This window comes from Lissotriton vulgaris, chromosome 4_1 (genome assembly GCF_964263255.1).
Source record: "Lissotriton vulgaris chromosome 4_1, aLisVul1.2, whole genome shotgun sequence".
Lineage (NCBI taxonomy): Eukaryota > Metazoa > Chordata > Amphibia > Caudata > Salamandridae > Lissotriton > Lissotriton vulgaris.
Window position 1 is genome coordinate 219,193,137 of NC_141691.1, and position 27,314 is coordinate 219,220,450.

The 27,314-nt window shown below is 43.8% G+C and overlaps 1 protein-coding gene across 1 annotated transcript in view; it reads left to right on the forward strand.

Moving 5' to 3' along the window:
- The window catches only part of C1GALT1C1 (C1GALT1 specific chaperone 1), a 90,092-nt gene extending 63,043 nt beyond the window's left edge, over positions 1–27,049 (forward strand). Inside the window, exon 2 of the mRNA XM_086918511.1 lies at positions 24,768–27,049. Coding sequence (XP_086774637.1) covers positions 24,775–25,728 — 954 coding nt within the window. The 5' untranslated portion in view covers positions 24,768–24,774 and the 3' untranslated portion in view covers positions 25,729–27,049. The remainder of the gene's footprint in view (positions 1–24,767) is intronic.
- Positions 27,050–27,314: the final 265 nt, after the last annotated feature.

The following is a 27,314-nucleotide window of genomic DNA, read 5'->3' on the forward strand; positions in this document are numbered from 1 at the left end:
CAATCTGTGCAACCATTCAACATCAACTGGTTCAAATACGTTCTCTCAATGTTTCAAGATTTATTACAAATGTCACAAAGATGTTAATATTTCACTTCTGTTCTTGGATTTTCATCACAATAAAATACACTGAACGTAATCCTCACAAAAGTTATTTACAAAAGTTCAAGCTATTGCCATTATAAATTACAATAACTTTTATTTAAGTATTATGTATTTAAAAAAATTAAAAGCCATTGTTATTTGTAATATCAATACATCCAAGTCACGTAAATACAAAACATGTTGCATTACAAATGCTATAGGTGTCACATTTGCAAAAGATAAAAGTATTGGCATTGTAAATGACAAAGCTATTAATTTCGCTATTTTCAAAACCAACACATAAATAAAAAATTTGTCATTTACAAGACCAATAGCTCAAACTTTCATAATGCGAGATCTATTGCATTGCAAATGCCTGTTATGTATTGTCATTGCACGTTTAAGGTCCTATTGACCAAAATAAAGTTTATGGAATGAATGAATGAAATGGGGAGACTTCCTCGACCCTCCAGTCAAGTCCGCAACCTAGGAGTCATCATTGACGACTCGCTTACTATGCACCATCAGGCAGTCAAAGTAACCTCCACTTGTTTTACCATCCTGAAGTGGCTGAAAAAGATCATCTGGATGTTGCCCGAGTACTCAAAGAACAGTAGTCTAGGCTCTTATCACCTCGAGACTGGATTACGGAAACGTTCTCTATCTCGTATCTAACAAGGAAGTGACTCGTAGACTGCAGATGGTGCAGAACTCTGCCACAAGACTACTCTACAGGGTCCCTAGAGCTACCTCTGTCTCAAGTCTTCTGCTGGACCTTCATTGGCTCAGGGTGGAGAACAGAATCAAGTTCAAAGCCCTAGGCTACATGTTCAAATTTCAAAAATAGAATTGCCCCTCAATATCTGCAATCTCTGGTCAGCCCCTACGTACCATCCCTTCCACTCAAGAGAAATTTTCTGTGCCGTGAATTAAATGATCTCTGATGGGAGGCAGATCGTTTGCACATCTCGGTCCCTTACTATGGCATGCACTTCCCACAGTCATCCAGAACCAAACGGTCTACACACTTTTCCGCAAATCCCTTAAAACTTGGCTTTTCAACCAGTAACCAACAAGCTGATATACAATCTTCTGATCAGCTCCGGCCCCGGGAAACCCTTCTTGCGTAGCTGTTGCGCCTTATACATTTAATAAATAATATTTAATAATAAAACAATAATGTGAAGATACTTGGGAATTCTGGGTGGGTATCAGTTTATGGATCTCGACTGAATTCAGAATTTTCCAAAACAAAATATAAATAAATGTGCAATATCTGCCATTTATGCACTTTCAAGTTTTGCTGGTTGTTATGGGAAAGTGATTGGGATCAATGCAGGTTACATCACCCTGGACATCTGTGTTTAGTTTCTGAAAAATTGAGCAGTTCTTACTAAACTTTTGAAGTTAACCCACCACCTACAATGGTTGGTTTTGGCTTCTCCAGATTTGCTAGCTCCAAAGAAAAAATACTAACCACAGTATTGGACTGTTGAAACAAAGACTACTTAAGGTGAGCCATAAAGCCATGTAAAGGCACCAACTGCTTTATGGGTCATTCACACACCATTTATGTATTACACACAAGACTTTCATACTGCTAGCAAAGGGCCCAATCCAACACATCCGTGTACTCACATAAACATACTAGCGCTGTTAGATCGGGCATCCTCGCCGTGGTTTCCCCTTACTTTTTCCTTCAGACCTTCTGTTTTTGCTGACTTTGTTTTTGCTGGATATAGGACTCACACTCTGCCACTGCTAGCCAGTGCTAAAGTGCATGTGCTCCTTCCCCAAAACATGGTAACATTGGCTTATACCCAAGTGGCATCTTTTAATTTACTTGTAAGTCCCTAGTAAAGTGGTAGTACCCTAGCCTAGGGCCTATAATTAAATGCTGCTAGTGAACCTCCAGCTTATTTTGCCACCTACTTAAGTAGCACTCTAAACATGTTTCAGCCCTGCCGTGTGCCATTTTGACCAGGATTTTTTTTTTTTGCCATGCTGCAACCTTTTTTCTCTAATACATATACTTCACCCTTAAGGTAGGCCATAGACGGCCCCTGTTGTGTAGTTCCTATATTACCCATACAGAATCTGCGCATTTGGATAACATAAACTGTAGGAATGGTGGCAGACTAACTCTGAGCACCCCCACCGAGAATGTTCACCTGTTAATTTTAGCTAGCTCACAGTGCCACTAGAATCTCCTCTTATCGGGGAGAAAATAGTTTCTTTCAACCTCAGAACATGACAACCCTGATCCCTCAAACATGGAAACAATGTACTACCTTTCGCTCAGTCACTCGTGAACACGTATTCGGTCTCAGAAAGTTTACACAGAAGAAACAGTTGGGCGTGTTACAAAAAGAATGTATTGCCCAGTTGTTCTAGTGTATAATAGATGTGCTGCAACAACCGTTAGACAGTAGCAGATATATATATATATATATATATATGATTAGCAGTACTGTGAAAATAAAAGGATAGTACAGTTCTACCATCTTGCAATAATCCTCAATACATACATTAATATAAAATGCATGATAAAAAGAGCACGCATACTCCTACGATGCCTGTCTAGATGTACCTAAGTGTACCTAGGATGTGAGTAGGTGGAAAGCCAAGGATCCCTCTAGGATTTAGTCTAACCCCATTACCTGAAGTGAGAGAATGTGGAACCCCGTCCTGGTCTCGAGTTGGACACCCCGCGAGAGATGTGTCAGACCACGGTCAGCTAGAGTGTCTGCAAGCAGGAGCCTCAGTGTCTCTGGTCAGTGTGTCGGATGGGATGTTTCCTCTAGCCAACCCTAGTAAGATGTGCTGTATTTATACAGAAAGTATTTAGAGTTCCTTTGTCCCTTGTTTCTTGTATTAGCCGTTGTTGGAGTTGAGGATGACGTATGGGATGAATCTTGTACATAGATATTATGCAGGTGGTGTAGCCTCTGCCTGGTTTCCAAGAACCCTTATGAATATTCATTCATATACTGTGAGTCTATTGATGAAGTTATAGGACACTATTGTTCAGGGAAAAACCCTCTTTCTGCGCCCAGGACTAGACCTAAGTAAAGGTTCAATCCTAAAAGGCTTGTTACTGTGTAGTGTAAGGGAGGTAATGTAGGTGAAGGTGTATGATATTACCTGGGCCTATATTAGGGTACCTATATGGAACATAACACCCCGAAGGTAGGGTGCAGTGTATTTAAAAAGTTGGTCATGTACTTCTTTGTTTTACATGTCCTTGTTGGGAAAAACTACTGCAAGGACTACCTGTCGCATAGGATAACATTAAAATTACCTTATTACATTGTATACACTAAATTTCCGAATGGCAAGAGGGAAGACCTTCATGTTTGGTGTCGCTGGAATTGCAATTTAAGATCTTATGGTGAAGTCCGATTTTAAAATACTATTCTGAAAATGCCACTTTTAGAAAGTTGGTATTTTCTTGCCTTAGCCATTTATTGCCTGCAGCCTGTCTCCGGGTCACATGACTTGTTCTGGGTCACACTTGGGCTTTGTGTATTCCTCCTAGACAGCCACACACAATGGGAGCTTGTGTGTGACTGGAAGGGCCATCACTGGCAGGATGGAAAGGAAGAGCTGGGCCAAGCCCCACTTACACTTGAATAGGCTGTGTCCTTCTCCACACAAAGGGATGCATAGCCCCTGCAGTTAGTCTGGAGCCAGGGCCTGGAAGGAAGAAAACCTGTGCATTTCAAAGGCATGACTCTAGAAGCCTATTACACTTCAAAGGCACAACTTGGTATATATACTGGACCTCGGACACCACCGCTTCAGTATACTTCTGGACCTGTGGATACTCTTCCAGGAAAAAGGACTTCAAGTGCTGCTGAAAGGGCTGTCACTCGGTTGCACTGCTGCTCTCAAGGAACTGCTGCCTGGGTGAGAAGGACTGGACCTGCAACTCTTAAACCATAATGACTCCAAGCGCTAGTTAGATAGCCTCTTGATCTGAAGCCCCAGGGAGATAAACAGTCTTCCTTGCACCTGTCTGTGAGTCTACCCTGCCAAGTGGCGCCACCCCACTCCTGGACCCTTGGAAGTGTGCTTAAGGTGCTCTGCTGGCCTCTGTGGATCCTGCGGAACCGACGCATCTCGTAGGCTATGTGGTGCAACCTCTGTCCGAACCAATGCATCTCTGCTGCTGCGTGGAAGGACTCCCTTCAAATACCCACTTTGTGCTTGGAACCTCCGCTGCCCAATGCATCTTTGGGACAGGCCCTTGCATCCCTAAGACGGCAGCCTTGACCACAACACCTGACTTCACATAGCAGTCTTGCAGCTCCCTGAATCCATCACATCGGCTTCGTGCCACGTACTTTACGCCAGACTTTGCATTGCGAGCCCTGTCAGCGGGTTCCTCAACTACAACGCAGGCTCTCGGATCACTGCCTCACCTCACCGCTGACCAATGCATTGCTTTGGCTGCGCCACACATCTTTGACTCGGATTATCAAATGCGCCGAAAACCAGTATTTAAGAAGTCTTGGCTGAATTTTTTTTATTCCGCTTGTGGCATTGGAGGAATTTTGTAATTCCGCTTTACTTTTGTTCTGCGGCTTTATTGATCAACTCAGCCATTCCCCAGTGGAATAATTTTGAAGTGGTTGGTTTCTAAACTGGGCTGGAATAGGGAGCAGTCCCTCTATGTTTAAAAATTACTGCAGATTAAAGTTTAATCTGAAGTGTTTAAATATAGGTTGTTCTACTCCCACTGCCAGTACTGTTTAGATACCACTGATTGCACTGCAGTGCATAGCATACCCCTCAGCGCCCCCTGTATTGATTACTATAGAGTATGTCAGGGCGCTGAGGGGAATGCATGCACTGCAGTGCATATCCCACGGTGTCTTTACTCTGCAGTTATTACTGCAGAGTAATGTTAGTAAGGGCGCCAATGGAAATGCACTGCTGTGATTTCCAAACAGGGCAGAAAGAGTGAGCAGTCCTCTGTTTAAAAACCACTGCAGATTAAAGTTTAAGCTTCAGTGGTTTTTAGTCATAGAGGGACTGCTCCCTCTTCCTGCCCTGTTTAGAAACCACTGCACAGGGGTGCATAACTCTCAGCACCCTTACATGCACTGCAGTAGTCACTTCAGCGCATGTAAGGGTGCCGAGGGGTATGCACTGCAGTGCATTAAGTATTTGGCTGCGCTATTTCTTAGCTAAAAATACATCTTTGCATCCATTTTTGGATGTGAGGGTGCATTTTGCACTGAGAAAATGGCACCAAATGCCCACTCGGCCCTGTCTCAGAATTTTAATGTAATTCCATGACATTCAACTGAATCTAACTCCGGCAGTTCTGCCCACCCCTAGATTTGATGTTCTGTGTTTAGTGGGCCGAACTGGGTCCCTGTAGCTGGCCAGCTTTATCGCATTCGGTCTGGACTTGTGACTTTGTCTCAGTCTGGCACGATCAGATATCCACAGTTGGTACCCTTTTGCTCTTTGGTGCTATTTACACTAAAATCTTTCAAATTGAATGTCTCCATTTCTACCAATTAGATTTTTGTAATTTTGGTCTTGCTCAATTTATTAACGACAGTTCTATTTTTCTAACTTGGTTTGGCATCCTTTTTGTGGTGTTTTCACTTGATTACTGTTTGAAATGTTTCACAAATACTCCACACCTTGCCTCTGAGTTAAGCCTGACTGCTTTGCGCCAAGCTACCAGAGGGTTGATCACAGGTTAATTTAGAGTTGGCTTGTGCCTTACCCTTTTTGCTGCTTGACCAGGGCTCACACACCACTCAGCCAACAGCCTAATTGCTCACAGCTGCCATTCAAGAGCCCTGTGCTTTCATATGCCACAGCACGACAATCCCAGTCAACCCAACTCACCCAGTCATTAACCAACTAGCACACAAACGCACCTCAAGCAAACCTGTACACAACAATGGCGGCTGAACATGGCAAGCAGGACACAAATATGACATGTGTACTGTTGGATGCAGAGTTCTCTGTAATTTTATTTGTATCTGTAAAGCATGCTTTCACCCAGAAGGGTATCCCGAAGCAAACCCTGGAGCAGTCCGGGCTGATCCATGGACTCACCTAGTTGAAGAGCCATGTCTTCAGCTTCGTGAGGAATGCAAGAATTTTAGATACAGCGCAGATGAGTAAGAGCAGGTCATTCCATGCTTTCAGAGCAAGGTAGGATAAGTCATTACTACCTGTTGTTGTGCTGCTTATGTGTGGAATGTGTGCAAGTAGTAGTGCAGCGTAACATAGGTGTCTGGGAGGTTTCTGAAATCTGAGGCGGCTTTGAGGTTTGCTGGGCCAGTGTTGTGTAAGACTTTGTATGTGTGTGTCAAGAGTTTGAAGAGAGCTGTGAATGGGGAGCCAGTGAAGCTCTTTGAGGTGCAGGGTGTGTGTTGTGGTGGGAGTGGGAGCCTGGCTGCTGCATTTTGTATGTGTTGGAGTTATCGGCTTAGTTGAGTGAGGGAGTAGTTGAGTTTCAGGGTGAGTGAGGTGCTGATGGGGTTGAGTGCTTTGGTAAAGATAAGGTTCAGCATATGTACCTCTACTACCTTGACTATCTACTTTCTACCTATTTTATCCCCCCCCTGGGAAAACACAATCAGCCTAAGCTCTTTTTACCTGTTCATGTTTCTCTCGTCTTCAAAATCCTGATTAATCCCAAATACTTGCCAAATAAACCATTACTAACGCCTTCCGTGGCATCTACTGGAATCTCAAGAAGATGATTATTTTCTACGCCTTTAGAGCACTCACTGTGCTAAATCCAACTCTTTTGGGGGGTTGTCCAAGGTTGCCTTAAGGCTTTGACTCCCTAAATGGAGTGAGCATATCTACCTGTGAAACTAAGGTAAACATGCTGGGGAAGACTTTCCTAAGTCCCCTAAAGTGCACTTCAAAAACTACTAAAAGCTTCAGGTTTTGCTGCTTATGGTATTCTGTGACATTGTGGCCTATTTTCCGTTCACCATTATGTGCAGTGGAGTGACTGTAATGCACTTGTCATATGCAAACAGAATATCTACCTCAATCTGATGGCGGATAAAGGTGGCAAGCAGCCCATAAGCAAGTCAAAGATTTGTCAGCTAGAGAACACAATTTAAAAATCTGCTTGTCTGGTGAAATAGTTGGCCATGGAAGGTATAAATCCATGCACAGCCACTAAAAGGTTTATACTAGGATACTTAGGTCAATTTCCCAATACTTCACTTTTGTATGGTACTATGTAAGCAAGTTGAAAAACATAGGGATTGCTGAGATGGACAGTAACAGCGAGTCTCCAGCCTCTTTCCTTGCTTAGCGTAGACTGCAATGACAACATGCGGCTACTGCTTCTTCAACAGTAAGACTTTCAATGATGGTCAACTGAAAGTCAAGGAAATGCATCTGTCTTTTTGTGGTGGTCTTGCGGTAAACAACATATGGTTTGTATATTGTCAATTGATCAGGTTGGTAAACAGCTTCCTATGCATAAACAACAAGGTGATCAATGGAATTCTTAAATTAATCTCGGCCACTGGCAATCGTTTGGGACACATCCCAATCCATTGATATGGCCCAGAGTAATTACCAGTGACTGGAGTTAATACAAGCATTCCATCCATCACCATTATGCTTTATTAAGTCACCCCAAGTGGCACGGGTATGCCCAGATGTGGGTCCCGTACACACTGTGTCACTGGAACCAAGCTATACCTGACTGATGAGCCAATAATCAGTTCAAAACCAGTCCTGGGTTGCTTCTGTTTCGGTTTAGGAAATACCTGGCTTGGCAGTTATGGCTGGACTGTTCCCATTGGAGGGGGGTCAAGACTGACTTGTATTTAGCAGGGTCCAAACTGAGGTGCGTAGTGTGCATAATAACGATGGACTGGGATGCTGCCCTGAGTAATTACCAGTGGCTGAGATTAATTCACACATTCAATCCATCTCTATTTGTATGCTTTAGTAAACGGCTTCTGCTGATACCATGTGCGAGTATTACGACTTGTGTTGTACCTGCTCAGTCTTATCCACTCCTTCCATGTACTTGTTGTAATAAAGGTGGGCTTGTGAACTTCGGCCAACTGACCCTACACCGTGACTGGGGGAAGTGCTCTCATCATGGTTTGGAGAATTTGACTACGAGTAGTTTGTTGGCATGCATTACAGTACTCTAGGATTTTTGGCGCTACTTACAAACAAGCTCCTGCAAGAGTCCTTTGCAGAGACAACAAATTGGACCGCATACCACAGTGCCAGCTTTGTACAACACGCTGAACAGCTGTACTCCTGTATAGAAGTTGTCCACATAAAAGATATACCCTTTATGAAGGAGTGGTTGGACAAGCTCCCATACAGTCTTTGCTATGACTCATAGCATGGAAGTATGTTAAATCAAAAGGGGGAGAAGGAAGAGTTTGTGATCCATTCAGCTTCTTTATTTGTATCGTCAAAAAATCAATGGGGGAAACGGATCACTTGTCCTGAGTAACCAGGGTTTGTTAGTTTTTCGTTTCGAGTACCGATAAAAAAAAACGTCATCCACGTACCGCGGCTCGGATGGCGGTATATCTTGACCTGGTTGGTACAGTAGTGATGGTGTGAATGAAAAAACTCTTTGATAAAAAGCTTGGGTGGCCAGACAGAAGAAAATTTTGTTAGGCCTGGATTCAGGCTTATTGAAAAATTTAGGCGTGCGTAGGAAGGGGAATTAAGAGGCTTGCACACTATTTAACCCCTTCGATGCGGCCGCGATTCCCCTGGTGTGCTGTAAACAGCACGAACAGGGGCGGGCCGTGACGAACCCCAGCCGTCATCAGCACACAAGCACCATAGTGCATGACGGCTGGGGTTCGTCATGAGCATGGAAGGGGTTAATGTCCATAAAAAGGTCGACATGTTTCAGCCTTGATTTGCCCAGGAGGGGTCAAGTAGGCTTTCTTCAGGAGCTAGAGAAAATAGTGAAAAGGGACGTGAACCTGTATTTTTAGGGTCCGGATGGGTCTAATTATATTAGCCTGACTATGATAAGGTCTGGTAGTACCTTGTCCGTGTTTGTTAAAGCATCATCGGGCGTCCGGAGATGTTGGTTCCTGCTCGTGTGCGGGAGATGCACATTTTGGGCTTGCTCTGCCTCTCGGAACCCGGATCCGAGAGCATTCCGTCAGTGCTTGCCGCTGCACGTGTCTGCTCTCTGGACTGGTCTACCCTGGTTCTGTCTCTCTGCTTCACAGATTGTGCTTGCAAAGGGACTGCTAGGCACTGCCGCAATATTACTGATGAAGACCGCTCCGCCAGGCAATCCTAAGGATTGCCTGTGGCAGACGGTCTTTTTGACTGCCACGGTCGCGTTGAGATTCCCCCCGCCATACAAATTTGGGAGGGGGAAAATCGCAGTCGGAGGACGGAAGGACCTTCACTGCAGGGCTGGCGGTGGCGGTCTTTCCTCAATCCTAATGAGCTCCTTAATGTGGTCTTATCCTCTGCTTTGCTGTCTACTGGTTTCCTCTAACAGTACACAGAACTCTTGGCAGATTTTGTTTTTGCATTGAATGTAGAGTGTTGGGGTTCGGGGCCTACATCATTTTGGGCTGTTGGATTGACTGTTTTTTTTTAATTGGCATGTACTGTGCTTAGTTTCTTTTAAGGACATGATATTATGCATGTGATTGTTTACAGTGTTTCCTGAAGGAATGATATTCTGTGACTGGGTTGTGTCTTAGTGGGTAGAATCTCTGCATTTGTGGTAGGCCACGGTTGGGTGGGGTAGGGTTAGGCTGTGGGTCCTGACAGCAAGAACACAGTTGGATTTGCATTGTGATGCACTACATATCCATCCGGGGTGAGGGGGTTATTTTTGGAACACCCTGTTTGGGGTTGGTTGTTGTGACAGTGTGGATCTTTCGATGGTGCAGCCAATTTCTTCTCTGGATGGATATTTGAGGTGGCAGGGGCGGGGGATGTCTCGCCTAAGGCTCTATTATGGTGATGGCTGATTAATTTAATATTGTCACATGGAATGTAAGAGGGCTGCGAGGGTCCGTTTAATGGACCACTCATTCCTTAGGTGTAATATGATTCAAATTGTTTGTCTACAGGAGAAACAACTTATGGGGGTGGAGACACTGAACTTTAAAAATGTGGACAGTTTGCTGAGTGGACTAGAGCATGCCATTAAGTTCTGGAATAACCTTCCCCTCTCAGTGATGGGGCGGGCAGCTATGGCCAAAATAATATTTCTTCTGTGCTGCCTGTACCTCATAAAGAATTCTCTGTTTCCCCTGCTGAATCATTTTTTTTCCTCAAGCAGGATAGCCTCTTGGTGGACCTCATACGGCCCGATAAATGTAGCAGGGTGGAGCTGGCAACTCTCTAAGGATTTGGAGGATGGGGGATTAGCAGTCTGGATGTGCAGCTTTACTATTATGCTGCACATTTGCAGCATGTTGCTAGGTGTCTCACAGAGTCTGAGAATTTGGAAAATGGCTCCTGGGAACCGAGTTTGGTGGCAACACTTAGCCTTAGTTGTTGATGCGAAGGGGCAGATCGGATCATAGGGTTCCGTATTTAATTTGGCACATGGCGGAACTTTAGGACAAGGTAGTCCAGAAGATTCTCCGTCAAGCCCCCTTCAGTAGGAAGCTACGACTGTTGGACCTGGCTAAATTTCGGACTATGTTAGATGTGCTTGTATAGCGCACGGCTGCCCCAGCCAATGGGCGTCCCGGCGCTAGCTGCCTATGTCCAGAGGACAGCAAGATGGAATTGTAGGAGGTCCAGAAGTGTACATAACATAACTAGTTAAAAAGGTGGGTTTTTATGGCTTTGCGAAAGGATAAAAGGTCATTCATTGCGCGGATTTGAGCTGGAACTATAGATGTAGACCGGTCCATGCAGCAATGTAGGGAGGCTAGATGCCTGGTGGTGGATGATCTATACCCCGTAGACATCTTTATTACATTCCCAGAAGTTCAGGATTCTTTTGGGGTTGGACCAGCCCACTTATTGCACTATGCTAAATTGAAGAGTGTGTCGAGGGAGCGCTGGAGAGACTTCCGAGCTGTGCCTGGGCCCTCGGGGATGCTAGATAGTCTTTTTGGCTGGGTAGAGGGATGTCCTCTTATTACCCTCTTTTATAAGGCTCTTAGGGGTGATATTCAACCCCAACAATTCCCAGCACGAGTGGCCTGGGAAAAAAATCTGGGCGCGTCGATCTCTGATTCGGATTGGGAGTGTGTGTTGTGCGTACCATATCTTGTAACAACAGATTTAAGCTGCTGCATTTGTATTTTGTATACCATACTTGTGTCACTTTGAATCGTCTTAATGAAATGATTAGCTGGATGCGCTAAGTGAGGTCGATGTGGTGTAATTGGGGTCAATTTCATTCATCTTGCATGGGAATGCGAAAAAGTTCTGGATTTTTGGGGCCAAGTAGTGCCACGCACTGAGGTGGTCACTGGGTTTAGTATACGATTGAGGCCACTGGCTTGCTTGTTGGGAGTGGTGGTACGCCCTAAAGATCGTAAAATTCCTTACTGACTTGCCCAGCTGGCCCTCTTGTTGGTAACATGATGGGTGGTCATTGGGTAGATGGGTACAAGGGTAACCCCTCTTGGTTGTGCGATACTTTGGAGTGGAGACTGGCAGAAGAAAACCACATGAGAATGTCTCGGGCAGCGGATGCCATCATGTTGTGAGCTCAATTGCTGGCTACCTTCCAGGAGAATAGTGATCTGAGCATCAAGAGTGGTTCTGATGCAGAAGGCTAATTGTGTGTAGGACTAATACGTTACATTTCTGATGACCAGGTATGTAAAAGTGCTTCCTTACATAATGTCTGTTATGTCTCCTTGGTTTTATGAGGTGGACCTCAGTTTTGGCTGGGCATGTAGATGTGTTTTCTTGATGATCGTGTGTGGCCTGTTGTCGCTGCCTCTATCCAATTATTGCAGTAAGAATATGTATGACACCATCAACTCACTTTATTTTCTGTATTCATTTTATTTTGAATAAAGTAATTAAAATGCAGTTAAAAAAAGTTATTTCACCTGGGGGGACGGAGGGTCAAACACCTTTAAAAATAATAATAAGTATGTTTCCGGGGGAGTTAGCATGCACACCAAAAGGGATGACCCCAAAACAGCAGTCCCTATGGCATAATGTTTTTCCTGTTTTTCGGTCACGTCACAACTGCTACCCAGAAGCAGAAAACAATTTTAGGGAGCCATCTTTGGAAAAGTGAGAGCCCTCCCCTTTCCAACGATGCCTCCCTGAGACGTAAGGAGGCATCAGGGGCTATAAAAAAAACACACCGGAGTGGGAGAGAACACTCACCTCCAGATTCCTCCTTCCGGTGGTGAATTTGTAACGTCAGTGCACCTTGTACCGTGCTGACATCACAGATTGGCGAGGGGTTAAAGCTGAAGGGATTCTGCTGCGCCCCCACCTGGTTAAAAAAAAAAAACAACAAATATACGCCCTCCCCAACGTTAGCCAATAGAGACAGACTTACTGAGTAGGGTGTGCAGGTGTCTGCTTTCTGCTAAAGAGTTAAAAAATACATGGGTAATAGCAGTCATTTTTTCTTCCCCACTAAGAAAGAAGGCACCTCTAAATTTTTTGTAGAGTAATCCCGCACCGGATAATCAATTCAAGACTCTGCTTTTACTCTTTTGGATGTTTGTGTCCCCATTGTGCTGTAAAACGGGCTTTTGTTGACACATGCTTTAGTCAACAGCAGATAGTTTCTGAGTAAAGCCGCAGCAGATAGTTTCTGAGTAAAGCCTCTAAATTAGTTTTCAAACCCCACGTTGCTCTGAACAAGCATGTCGAAATGGCATTCACTAGTGTGCTGCTTGCTTTTATTATCCTTGGCTTCATGCCACTTAGGTAGCAGCCAATTATCTCATGAAGATGCATGATAAAATAATTACTTATGTTGTGACCTGAATATACCAATCGGGTGTGTACTCCTCCTTAAGTGTCCGACAGCAAGTGAAAATGGCATGCAGACTTTATTTTGTCCATGGCATCACACTTGTGTATCGTGTGTGCAGAGACATAAGTCTGGACCTGACAGAGTGATGGCCCAGCCCTATTCTTTGACCTCAAGGGATACACCAAGCATGCGCTCCTAGTAGGCCACAGACTCTTGTCTATACAATTGGTGTATCGCATAAAGTAGCAACGGCAATCTACTGGTTTTTTTTTTATCCGTATTGTGACTAGGCCTTTTTTCTATGTCAGTAAGAAGGTGTTCCACTGACCCCCCTCATGTAAAGCTCAGCTGAGATGTGAAACCTTAAACCTTGCATTCACACCCTGTGTGCATATTATATGTGTAAAGGGCATGTGTCACATATATGGTAGTAACACTGTGTGCAGTGTGAGGCTGAGTATTGGGACCAATGGGGTAAATTTTTAGATACCCATGAGTTACCATGATGCAACATAGAGGATAAGGAAGCTACCCACGGACAGTAGAAGCATATTGCCTTATTCCTGTGGCAGGTGAGTTGAGACACAGACGCTGCAGTGCGGAGGATGGAGAAAGAGATATCTTTTTGAAATTCCATGAGGTCCTTGTTAGCTAAGTACTGCTGATTATTAAATCATTGTTGTTTAGTAGTTGATAACATAACATAACATAACATGTGTATTTGTAAAGCGCACGTTCACCCAGCGGTTTCTTGGCGCTGAATAACAGATGTTTATTGTTACCCAACTCAATGGTACTCATTTTATCGACCTCAGATGGATGAAAGGCTGAGTGGACCCGCCGGGATTTGAACCTGTGACCATGAGGTCGAACACAGGCCCCTGCAGTGGACGCATTAGTCCACTGAGCCACCAGACCCGGCTAGAGGCAAGAGGTGGGACTGTGGTTTCTGTTGGTCAAAGTGAGTCTGTCTCCAATTACTGCTTCAAGAAGACTGGTAACAGCCAGGTGCACAGAACTCACACATCATTGTGCGCATCTTTTGTATGGTCCAGCTTAGAGACAATCCCTTTGCCACTTGCTCTTTGAGCCATCCCTTTTCTTAGAAGCTGTCTGGAGCACAGTCTAGAAGTGACATCGGAAAGAAAACCTATTTAAACAGTTTTGAAGCCTTACACAAGTAATCCACATCCGGTCTGGAAAATGTGTAGAGAAGTGGCACTTTGTTGCAGTCCCAAGTTATCTGGACCAAGGACGAGAGTGCTCCACCAAGTAAGAACTGCTGTGCATTAATGGCTGGAGTCTGCCAGACGATCAGCCTCCCAGAGATGAGGGATATTACCTGAAGGTAATAAGTTATGCTGGAGGAGCTGAGTGTCTCTCTAACGAGTCTAGAAGCTGGTCTACTGAGGCAGGGAAGAAGCATGGGTGGCCTTGCTAAAGGAGACACTGCCCAGAAGGAGAAGCTCAGCTTCTTTCTGGCATTAGGAGCACATGGAGGAAGCTGACTGGCAAGAGCGTGATCCATGAGTGACCTGTGCTGTGAAGTGGTTTCTCTGGTCTCTCTGCAGAGTTTATGAATGATCTGTATCAAGATTGTATTCGAGCTGGTATTCTCATGTTGCTGAGCAGCTTGCTGCTGTCAACGAGGATAGGAGAGCCAAGCCGCTGCCAAGAGCATTTATCGAACTGCAGGCTGCAACCGCCTCAAAGACACCACTAGTCAGTGGGCCACAACTACCTTCTGAGTGCTTGCCTGTAGCTGCCACTGCCAGAGACCAGTACTAACACAGATTTCCACCTCATCGTGGTTGTCCTGCAAACCATTTACCGATTAAGGCTACGGCTTGTGTCCCCACAAAAGTGAGGACAGTAGAAAATCCAGATCGGAATGCCACAAACGGCCAGCAGGTAAACCGCAGGGCTTAGCCTGCACCTAGGGATCAGAGACTGAGGCATGCAAGTCTGCCACACCCGCTTGAGACAGTGTGCTAAAAGGGAATGCAAAAAGCATTGAAGAGGGTTGCTTCAGAAGCTATATTTCCTTACCTGAGGCTAAATACTGCCTAATACAATAGTTCAGTGGTTCCCAAACATTCTAGAAGTACGACCCTCTTTAAGAACAACAAACATTAGCGACATACTGAATTTTTAATGGACCTGACGCTGGCCCAGTTTTTTAATGTAACTAAAGCATTGTTTGGTCGTGCATTGTCATTTACAGACAGCGCATTTTCCATTGAAATGGGCACTAAATTTACAGAGACAGTTTTGCTGATAAAACTATATAGCACACAAATGATACTGTGTGGAAATCGGGTTTCTGTGAAAATGTACTTTTGTGCATCACCAAGTGTCTTTGTGTTTTGATCCTATTAAAATCTGTTTTCAGCACACTTCGGAATTACAAAAACAAGTGCTTCCTTTTCGCTTTTCTAACTGCTGGATGCATACAGTTTATTTACAGATATTTGCATTTTGTTGTGTATTACTAAAAACAACATACTATATGTTCACATAATTCTCTTTAAAAACTCCTCTCACTTTGCAGCCAGAGAAAGAAAAGTAAACACCAATCCCTGTGTTAAAAGAATAAACCGGCATTTCCTCTCTTTGAATCATGGCAAATTAGACCATTTAACAAAGAAATTCAAAGGCATCTTTATTTTTTACGTTGTCTTTCGCAACCCACCAAAAATCATTTCGCGTCCACAGTTTGGGAAACAATGTCATTGTATTGGGGGCAGCAAAAGCAAGGTCTCAACCATAACAGGAGGAAGAACAGTTACCAGGAAATCGTGTGGGTGAAGTGCATCACAGTTGGAACACAATTTATGACAACCCTGTATAACTGACTTTTCGGATTGTGTATTATTTGGTTCTGCAGTGCGATTAAAGTACTTTCTTTTTCAATGAAAGGTAAGCAGTGGGCTGGATATTATGGTATTTTATCTATATGGATGTTGAGTTTGTGTCCCCACACTACCTCCTTAATAAGCCTAGGACTTCTCCTCCTCGCTACCCTTAGAGTCAAGTGTGGAAATCATTCTACTTCACTCAGTTTGCAGAGTCATAAGCAGGATGGACCCCGTGGCAAACTACCTTAGCACCAGGGTTGGTACTCAGTAGCCCCTGCCTGTTCTGTTGTTCCCCAATGGGGTCTGACAGCTTTTCACCATGCTGATGTGGATTCTGAGAGATGCCAACACAGTTGTCACTATTACCCAATTTATGTGTATTCCCACACGGAGTGCAGCATACAGACTGCGTGTAAGGATCCACTCCAACACAGTAAGTGAAGATGGTTATGTTTATTGGTAAGATGCAGTTACAGATACCTCCAGCTCTCTCTGTCAGCTTCACAGCTCCAACTCCATTTTACTTCAAAGAGCAACATTCCATCCTGGCCACAAGCCTTACATTCCACCCCACTGAGAAGACTCCACACATCTTCCCCCTTACATATAGTAACAAAAGCATCCTACAAAATATCCTACTAAACAATGCAAGAAAAGAAAATACAGGTAATCACAAAACATTAATCACAAAGAATTGGCTGGGGAGCACGACATTTAGAAACATTTCCAATACTCCAAGCAAAACCTTTGGTTAAGATGAGAATATTCGTATTTACAGTTCTGACCTGCATAGGTTTAGAAAATGTACTGTCACCTCTGGTGACGATTCCTCCTCGCCTTACTACAACCCAGTCACCATACTTTGTCAGGAACTCAAACACCTTTCCTGATATTGTAGTAATTTGTAGCACTCAATTGCTGTTGCGCAACATCACTCTTTACAGCAGCAAGATCAACCCATCAACAATCCTTACTTTTAAGCCATCCAGGGACTTTAATCACGCCAGGTTCACGCCCCTTAAGAGAGACAAATGTGGACACCCCAGTTAGTTAATGAGGCGTCACTCTAACAATTAGAGATCGAAAGCTGAATGTTGTCCATTATCAAGGGGTTAATTCTTTCACCCAAGCCATTTGCTTGAAGTCTGAACATAGCGACCTTTTCATGTTTGACTCCCAACGTACACAGAAACTCTTGCATCCTTTTGGATACTAGTTGAACCCAATTGTCGGATACAAGGGTCTTAGGTATTCCTTCATTCATGACAACCCTTTCCATGAACCCGATCACTCTCTGTCTCACTGCAATCAGCAGTCTCACCGACAAACCACTTAGAATGGTAGTCCACTAAAACCATCAACACCTTACTACGCGAACCGAGTTTGGAGATGGGACCGAGAAAATCAATTGCCACCCTTTCCCATGGACGCCTGGGAAAAGCCACACATGCAAGGGACGGTTGCCTCACAAATTTCATCTTGTCACTATTGGCACACGCTTAACACTCCTTAACAACCTCCTCAATATCATTGTCCATGCCAGGCCACCAAAATGACTGACGCACAAGTCTCTTTTTTTTTTGTTTGTTTTTTTTAGTTTAATATAGCGTGAACTAGACCCGAGAAATTGGGTATCAGAGCGCTTTACATGAGCACCAGATTTGTTACAGAAGGACACGTTCATTTTTGTTTGGCACAGGGATATTAATTGATTTACCCAGAATCACAGGATGTTGAGCGTCGTTGCAGAGACTTGAACCTGGTTCCTCAGCTTTGAGGTCAACCGCTTTAGCTGCAAGGCTACATCCTCTCCCCATACTCTTTGTCATATTACTGCCTAAGTGCCCCTCATGCGCTATGTTCATTATATTACTGCTAAGGCCTGGGTGCGGCACCAATTGATTCCTTCTCTACAACTTCCCTTCGCTCACACTCAACTCTGTCTCAACGTGGCAATAACTTTTGAAGCAAGTATCTTGAACTTGCTTTCCTCGCCATCCATCCATCACACTACTCATGACTGTTAGATTTGGGGGTCTCTAGTTGGCACAGGTAGGTACTTGTGACTAATAGGGACCCTTGCCTCTAGTCAGGGTAAGGGGTACACTCCTAAAATAACCCCTGCTCACCCCCTTTGTAGCTTGGCACGAGCAGACAGGCTTATCTCAGAGGCAGTGTGTAAAGCATTTGTGAACACATACAGTAATCCAGTGAGAACACTACAGATGGACACCAAACAGTTGTAGATTAAAAATAAGTATTCTTTATATAGATTAACACAAGATCACAAACGACAAAAATCCACAATACTGTGCTTAAAATAGTAGAATTGGCTTACTTCTCTTTAGATCTTAAAATGCGACATTTTGAGTCAATGTACTTTAAGATGCGACATATATTTGCAACGAAAGTGTTGCAAATATGGTGATGCGTTGATTCCTTACTGCGTTTCTGGGGCGATGCGGCAAGCAATGCCGCGATGCAATAAAATTTTGGTGCAAAGAAATAAAGACGTTGTTTTCTTCTTGATGCGGCATGCTTCTCCGATGTTGCGAGAAGTCTCGACTCGATGCGCTGCTGCAGCGGCGACACCCTTGTTCCGTGATGAGACGACATCGGCTTTGGCGGCAACACTCTTCTCTGACGATGCGAGGCGCTTCTGCTCGATGCGACAGCTGCTGCTGCGACACACTTGTTCCGTGATGCAATAACAGCTGCTCCAATGGCGGCACGCTTCTCCGTGGATGCGAGGCGCTTCTGCGGTGCAATGCGACAGCTACAGCTGCGACACCCTTGTTCAGTGATGCGACGGCTGCGATGGCGACACGCTTCTTCGATGTTGCAAGATGCTTCCAGCTCCTTGCGACACACAGTCCCTCAGAAGGCCCAAAGCAGCAGCAGGCACTTCCAAAGAACTCTTGGGGAGCTGGGGGTTGAAGTATGTTGTCCCTCAGACTTCAAAAGGAGGCAAGCTCTTCTCTCCAGCCCTTGGAGATCCTTACAAGTTGATGAAAGTACACAAAGTCCCTTTTTCCTTTCTTTGGCAGTCAGGTAACCACTGCAGGCCAATCCCCCAAGCAGCACTTCAGCTTAGGGATAGTCTCTCCTCAGTTTCTTCTGCTCCCACTCCTCAGCAAAGGTTTCTTCTTGTTGTCCAAAAGTGATCTAAATTCTTGGGATCAGGGTCCCAATATTTATACCACAAAATCCTTTGCCCTCTGAAGGCAGAGGGTCATTTGCCTAGTCAAAACCAGTTCTGGTCAGTCATGGAGCACTCTGTTTACATGACTCCTTCCTTCCTTCCTTCCTTGCACAGTGCAGGGCAGAAACATCGGACGCCCCACAGGAGGTGGAGCCAGCACTGTGGAGGGAAGGCATAGCCCTGAAGCACTCTGTTAACATGACTCCTTCTCTCCTTTCACAGTGCAGGACCACAGGAGGTGGAGCCAGAATTATGGAGGGAAGCCCTATTCAGGTCCCAGGTGCAACTCCTCCCTCCCATCTTGATGTAGATCTCTCTATTCACTACTGGGCTGACTCACCCTGTCTCCTGGAATCCCCCAGTCCCTGTCACTCAAACTCAAGACAAGGAATATACAACCTAGCTGAGCAGGCTTGGATAGTTAGACAAGAAAATACTTAGTTTCTAAAAGGGGTATTTTCAAACACAGAAACCAACTCCACTAAAAGATGTATTTTATCATTCTGAGTTCAGGCATACTAAACACTAAATTCTACTTAGTTCCCTGAGTCAGTTAGGATTATAAGATGTAATAATCTAACTGCCCATTCTGGCCTATGTGGAATAGGTAGCCTTGTATTAGTGAAAAACGAAAATGGCTGTAATTCAGTATTGGGACATGCCACACACATCAGGGCTTGTCCTACCTTAGACCTAAAATGCACCCTGCCCTTGGGCCTACCGTAGGGGTGTCTGATATGAAAAAAGGGAAGGTTTAGGGACTGGCAAGTTGGTGCACTTTCCCAGTCAGTACCAGACTGCACACAGGCTGTGCAGTGGTAGACCCAAAACACACTTTTACAGGCTGCTTCTGTGGGTGGCACAACCAGTGCTGCAAGCCCACTAGCAGCCTTTGATTTACAAGCCCTGAGCACATGCACTGCACTGTACTAGGGTCTGACAAGTAAACTAAATCCGCCAATCATGGAGTCACTAATCCATACATCAATTTACAATAGGGAGAGCGTATGCACTTTAGCACTGATCATCAGTGGTAAAGTGCCCAGAGTCATAAAACCAACAAAAACAGGTTAGACAAAATACAGGAGGAAGGCAAAAAGTTCAGGGATGACCCTGCGAAAAGAGCCAAGTCCAACAGTGACCTGTTGCAGAACCTCATCATTCGACATAGCAGTGTCCCACTCCTCCTTGTCGAAGGCTTGTTCCTCACTACACCTGATCACCTCAACACCCACTTCCATATCCTCTTCAACCACATCCACTGGCATCCTAATAAATAGTCCGCTACCACATTTTTTTAGACCTCTCAGATACTCCACTTTAAAGTTGTACTCAAGCACCGATAACATCCATCTAGAAATCCTGGGAGTCACACTCCCCTCCAGACCTCTACCCCCTTAAACAAATATACAAGGGGCTTGTGGTCTGTGCGAACTTTAAAAGTTAACCCCCAGACAACGTATCTGAAATGCTTAATGCCCCAACAACACTCCAGAGCCTCCTTGTTTATTACAGAATATGATATTTCTGCTCCTTTAAGTCCCCTAGATGCAAAGCCAATAATCTTTTCTTCTCTGTCATATACTTGTCAGAACAGCACTGGCATCAGTAGTAATGAAAGTCTTCGCTTTGACATTGAAATCCCCAAGAGTGGCATGGAGGAAACAAGTCTTCACCCTGTTGAACGCCTTGTCATATATGTCATCCCGTTTAAATGCAACGCCATTCTTCATTAATAACCTCAGCAGTTCCACAATCTCCGTAAACCCATTCACAAACCTGGAACAGTATTCCACCAGCCCTAAGAAAGATTTAAGCTGTTTCTTATTGAAGGGAGATGGGGCATCTTTAACAGCAGACACAATATTCTTCTTAGGCTTAATCCCTGTCTTGGATATCTCGTCCCCTAAATAAGTCACACAATGCTTCCATAATTGACGTTTTTCCTTTTTTATAGTCAACCTGTGACTCTCCATTCGCTTCAGGGTCTCGTTCATCACTTCATCATGGGGTGCATTGTCTTTTCCCACAACCAACGCATCATCTTGAAAGCACAGAACATCATTTATGCCAACAAAAATCTGTTGCATGACCCTCTGAAACACCGCTGAGGCAGAAACCAAAATAAATGGCATTCTGTGGTAACGAAATGCACCCAGCGGTGTAACAAATGAGGTTAGATGCCTTGATTCTTCACTAAAATCAACCTGGTGATATGCTGCTGACATATTGATCACACTGAACATCACTCCCCTGCCTATAGCAGTCAGCCTTTCAGAAATATTGGGCAGAGGTTGCCTATCGACCCATATATTTTTATTCAAATTGTGCAAATTGACACACAAACTAATCTTGCCCCTATCCTTGGGCACGACCACAATGGGCACCAACCATTCTGAGGCCTCGATAGGCTCAATAATATTTTGCTCTAATAATTTCTTAAGTTAAGTTCTTAAGTTATTCTTGGAGAGGTGTGGCTCACTGGTTAGGTGGAGAGGTGTGGCTCACTGGTTAGAGGCGGCAGACCCGAGTGCAGAGAACGGCCCGGGACCAGGGTTCGATTCCCGACGCGGCAGGGTCTTGGACCAGGATCAGCGGACTGATAATTCTCGCATCGGTGCCTACTCCGACCAGGGAGCACACTCGGCAACTCTGGGCATTAGCTTGCCTCATCTCCACAACGGCCCCACACAAACGCCGGGGATGCCTGGTTTCACCTTGGAGACCCCCAGGAGGGACTATCTCACAGGGAAAGCCAGGACGGGTTCCCCAGCGGTCTATAGCGCTACGAGGCCTCCGGGTAGCAGTGCGCTTTACAAGACACAACAATTTACAATTTACAATTGGAGAGGACCCTTCATTAGATGGGGTACATTTCTCACGTTATGTACAACTGGTACTGCATTCTTCTTAAGAATAATTTTATGAAAACATTTTTTTAAGATTCCCCAATCAGAGAAAACCTTGGGGAACTTCTCCATCACAATTGTTTCATAAGCATCAACATTCCTCACAACAGTAGACTTGACTGGCTCAGTAGCATTAGGGAATAGCACAATACCCAGGACCTTTTGATGGCGCCACCCCAACTAATTGGAGCCTTGTCTTGTTAAATACACATGACCACGCACCTTCTTCCCACTGAAGGAAATTACCATTTATTTAAGGCCCAGGATATCAATGGTCTTTTCACCATAACCTACAGCCTTAATATCAGACTTGTCCCAAGACTCCATATTACTCATATCACCCCACACCTTGTAATACAATTCCTTGGATAGCAATGTGTACGAACTGCCCGAATCGACTAACATCCTCACATTATTCATATCTAAACTTATGGTGCAGTGAGGTTTGTCGTGTTTCAGTGATTGCTGTGGCAATACCACCATCCACAACATTGTTGCTGCATACTTCTTCAGAAACACTAGAGCCATCCACACACAACTTTAATTCATGAACATTCTCACAGATGTCATCCACCTCTTGTACATATTGGGTTTTAGGTCTACACACTTTGGCAAGATGTCTCCTCGTGCCACATGCTCTACAAGTTACATTCCTAGCCATACTATTATTGCTAGAAGCAATGTGACCAGGAGCACCACACACTAATGTAGAATGCTTAATAAGTAATTTTTCACGCACCCTCTTGTTGTTGGTACACCTCACAATCTGATCACGTATAAGTGAGTCCACTGACCTTTCAAAACAAGTTAAAGAAAGTCCCCTGAGAGCGGCAACGTAAGTTACAATGTCTTCAACTAGCTTTTGTACACAACCAAAAAATGTATGTCTCTAGTAGAACATTAACAAACCTCATGTCCAACATTTGCATGCTCATGTCATAAACATTACTTGGCTGACCATCACCCATACCTAGAGAAATGTCAGGAAGATTCTCATACAGACGACGTCCCTCAACACCCAAGTGGTGGAGCAATATGGCTTGCCTGCATACCGACCATATTTATCTGCAGCAGTTGCCAATATATACGTTAAGAACAATGTTTTCCATTCCTTCCAAGGTATGGCAGGCTCATAAGGTGTAGGAAGAAAGGACGGAGGAGCAGCTAAATCCTGGTCAGCCATAACAAGTACAAACTAATTAAGCCAAATCTTAATTGAACAATTATCTTGTTAATTCGAGTCCCACCTGTAACAAGAAGAATTGTTAGTTACTTGAAGTCCCACCTAAAAAAAAAATGAATGTTAATGCAAACAACAAATCATCATAATAAATTAAAATAAAAACCTCAAAATGTGCTGTGTTAATGAAGTATAGTTGAAGTTCAGTCAATCTAAATAGCATCTTACGAAACGGTGGTTTAATTTCAAGAAAATGAGTTAAAGACTATGTTCTTGTGAAGAAGTCTCTTGTTGGATGCTTTCCCAATCTCTTAAGATGGCCACCGTGCGTGTCGTACGTCGATATCCAGAGGAAATTGGGCACAGTTTCTATGTGGAGAATTTCCCAACTTCTTAAATGGCCGCCGTCGAGCATGCCTCTGTGCGTCTTTTCTTTGAAGGAAATTGGACACAGAAAGAATATTGCAGGAAGAACGTCCGTGGAAGAACTCCAGTAATGGAAGGTGAGGCCGGTGAATGTTATTATTTAATTAGTGCGTGTACAAAACACAACGCGAATAGGTGGCGACGCAGGATTCATGCGCTTCGGCCCCACCAGTAGCAGTTTTAGCACAAATTGTTGATGCAAACGGGGGAGGCAATAACTTGCAAAACCAGATGATGATAATAATGGTAGGGCACACAAGACATTGAAAGGAAATGTGGTGTTGTGGCACAAGGTTAAAGTACTGCGCAGATCAGTGGGATACAGGGAAGATATGTATAACTTCCCAAGCACAGCGCAAGCATTGACAAAATTCGAGGATCAGGTGCAGTACTCCAAATTAGCTGCCAAATGTAACGTGAATCAAACGGGTGACAGTTCAGTCTCAGTGAAGCAAGCAGTGACAGTGTAAAGATCCACTCCGACTCAGTAAGTGAAGATGGTTATCTTTATTGGAAAGATGCAGTTACAGGTACCTCCAGCTCTCTCTGCCAGCTTCACAGCTTCAACTCCTTCTTACTTCAAATAGCAACATTCCATCCTCGCAAAAAGCCTTACATTCCACCCCACTGAGAAGACTCCACACTGTGTTAGCTTATCAACTCCCTTATAGAGCGGGTTTTAATTGGCAGATCTCGTTTCCACACTTCTCGCTCATGGTATATAATAGCTCTTCACAAGTCACGCAGATTATTTTCTGCTTTGCTCATCTTTGGATCTAGTAGGAAATAACAAGAGTTTGTCAGCTTAGGTGCCTTGATATAAAATGCTAGATATGTTTGAAACCCTGTGGCTCTCAGCCAGCACATTCTCAAGTCATTGAACGTTGTATAGCTGAGTGACCAGTACATCTGATCATTCCAATGAATGTATTTGTAAATTTGTTTTCTTGTTTACAGCTCTCTGACTTGAGTAAAACAATTAAAAATAAACCGCTGTGCAGTCAATGTTGGGTAAGAGTACTTTTAGAATGTGGTCTACTACACCAGTAATCTTCCCTTCAACAGCCTTCAATAATAAAAATCTAATGGCTCATTAGTCTTTGTACAAAATTGTGTTCTTTTGCAGTCTAAATGCTTACAGAGTTAACTAATCTGTATCCTGTTTGTATCTTTTTAGGAAAAAAATGCTTTCCGAAAGCAGCTCTTTTGTGAAAGGTCTCATGCTTGGAGGCATCTTTTGTGCTGTGGTGACAATGCTGGGGCATATAAAGACCGGTCAGGAAACCAGAACACACCATGAGCACCACCACATTCAAGCACCCAACAAGGAAGAAGTTCTGAAGCTGTCTGAAGCAGAGCGCCTTGACCTCAGTCACAGCATACGCGTTTATTGCCTCATACTAGTAAAACCTAAGGATCTCAGTCATTGGGCAGCAGTCAGGGAAACGTGGAGCAGACACTGTGACAAGGCAGAGTTCTTCAGTTCCGAAACCATGAAGGTGTTCAACTCTGTTTCCCTGGGGACCGCCGACGATTGGAAAATGATGAGGAAAGCCTACCAATATGCGTATGAAAATTACAAAGATAGCTACAACTGGTTTTTTTTGGCATACCCCACAACTTTTGCTGTTATTGAAAATTTGAAGTATTTTTTATTAAAAAAGGATCCCGCACAACCTTTCTATATAGGCCATACTATCAAATCTGGAGAACTTGAGTATGTCGACATGAAAGGAGGCATTGTTTTGAGTATAGAATCTTTAAGCCGGCTTTATAGTGTCTTGAAAGACTCCGATAAGTGCCCTGAAGAGCCAGGGATGATATGGAAGCTGCCGGAAGATAAGCAGCTAGCAGTGTGTTTGAAGTATGGTGGAATATTTGCAGAAAATGCAGAGGATTCTGAAGGCAAGGACATCTTCAACACGAAATCTGTTGGAACTCTTATTAGAGAGGCAATGGAGAAAAGTCCGCAGGAAGTGGTGGAAGGATGCTGCTCGGACATGGCTGTCTCTTTTACTGGAATATCCCCAAACTACATGCACGTCATGATGTACGGTGTTTACCGGCTCCGAGCTTATGGGCATACTTTCAATGACGCATTGTTTTTTTTGCCACCCAATGGCTCAGACAATGATTAAGAGTAGCTGGAAAGGGGGGGGGGGGGGAAGGTTCAGTTGCTCAACAAATTAGTCACAGAAAACGGTGGTGAAAGTTTGTATTTAAAACTCATGTTATTTTTTTTTATTTAATTTTTGGTTTGCCCTTTACATTTGGCTATCACTACAAAAGGAATCCATGCAGCAACTGTAATATTGAGTTATATTGCCAACGCACATTGGCCTGTATTAATAATGACTACAAATATTGTTTCTTTTTAACAGGACATATTGATGCAAGTTAATCCTTGGGAGAAAAGCTGCACATGTGCAAATGTGCCTCCCCAGAGAACATGCCAGGCACTGAAGGCTGAATCCAGTGTAGATTAGGAGTGCTGCTGAATAAACGGAATCATGGTTGATATATGGAGATGCCTTTCTAGGTTAAGGGAATGAACAGTACGATAGGCTCAGAGGTGCCCGTTCTCATTTTTAATCACTAAGTATTTATTTCTGGTAGTCTAAACTCTGAAAGATCCATTCCAAAAGTATATTTCTTAATGGTTACATCCATGGATATTGGTACACTCTTTTAATGACCTCTATAAATACATTTGGTTCAGTTTAATTTAGTCACTAAAGGTAAAATGCTGAATTTGCAACATTGTCTGACACAGGGGATGTTCGGCATTAGAAATTAATAGTGTATATACCACCAAGTGGTCGTTAAGCCTGTTGTTATGCAACATCACCTGCTTACCAAAGGGAATACTGGGTTGGTATTTTTTTAAATCTTCGTACTTGACAGAGAAGCATTTTCTTTGAAATGAGAGGTGGCCCTGTGTAGCATGTGCAGCTGAACCATCCTCCAAGGTTCAACCTGTAGGGCATTGCATTGGAGCAACTTGTGACCAAATGTTCTGGTGCGTCCTTTCTTTGTAAATTTATCTCCTCAATTGTATCCTCACAACAAAAGTCTACTTTTAGTGCACTGCTGGTTCAAATTCCCATAGGATCTTCTGTTTTTTATTTAAACGAAAACTGTCTGGTTGCATTCTTCATTTCAGATCGCTAAATTAATTAATGATCAGTCACTGAATAGGCTACAATCAACCAATCGGCTTCTATAAGATACAACAATGAGATTTGTGTGAAGGGAGCAGTGGCTTGTAAAAAAAATCCATGCCAGTTTACAAAGTCTCTTAACACCAGTAGTCAAGAACATCACTCTCCAAAGCCCACTTTTCAAACATAGCTACGGAGTCATGTTAATTTAATTTCTGAATCCTTTATGAAAGACCTTGACGTTATTTGAGAAATTATAAAAAAACAAATGCAATAATAAATGTGCTTGCATATGTGACTCATGGAATTCTGGAATGTTCAAGAGGGCGAAGAAGTCTAACATATATGAAAGAATGTCTTGTGGTCTAGTGTACGATAAATGTTTTGGGTTCATCATTGAAGTTGAATCTTCTTAAGCAGCGGTATAATGCATCATCTATTTTATGTGTACATTCTGGTCTTCTTTTAACTGCCTTTTCTGACGTTTCTTGTTCCGTTCTGCATCTCTGATACACCACGCAAAGAACTGAAGGTTCAGCAAAGTTATTGGGCAAGAATTTCTG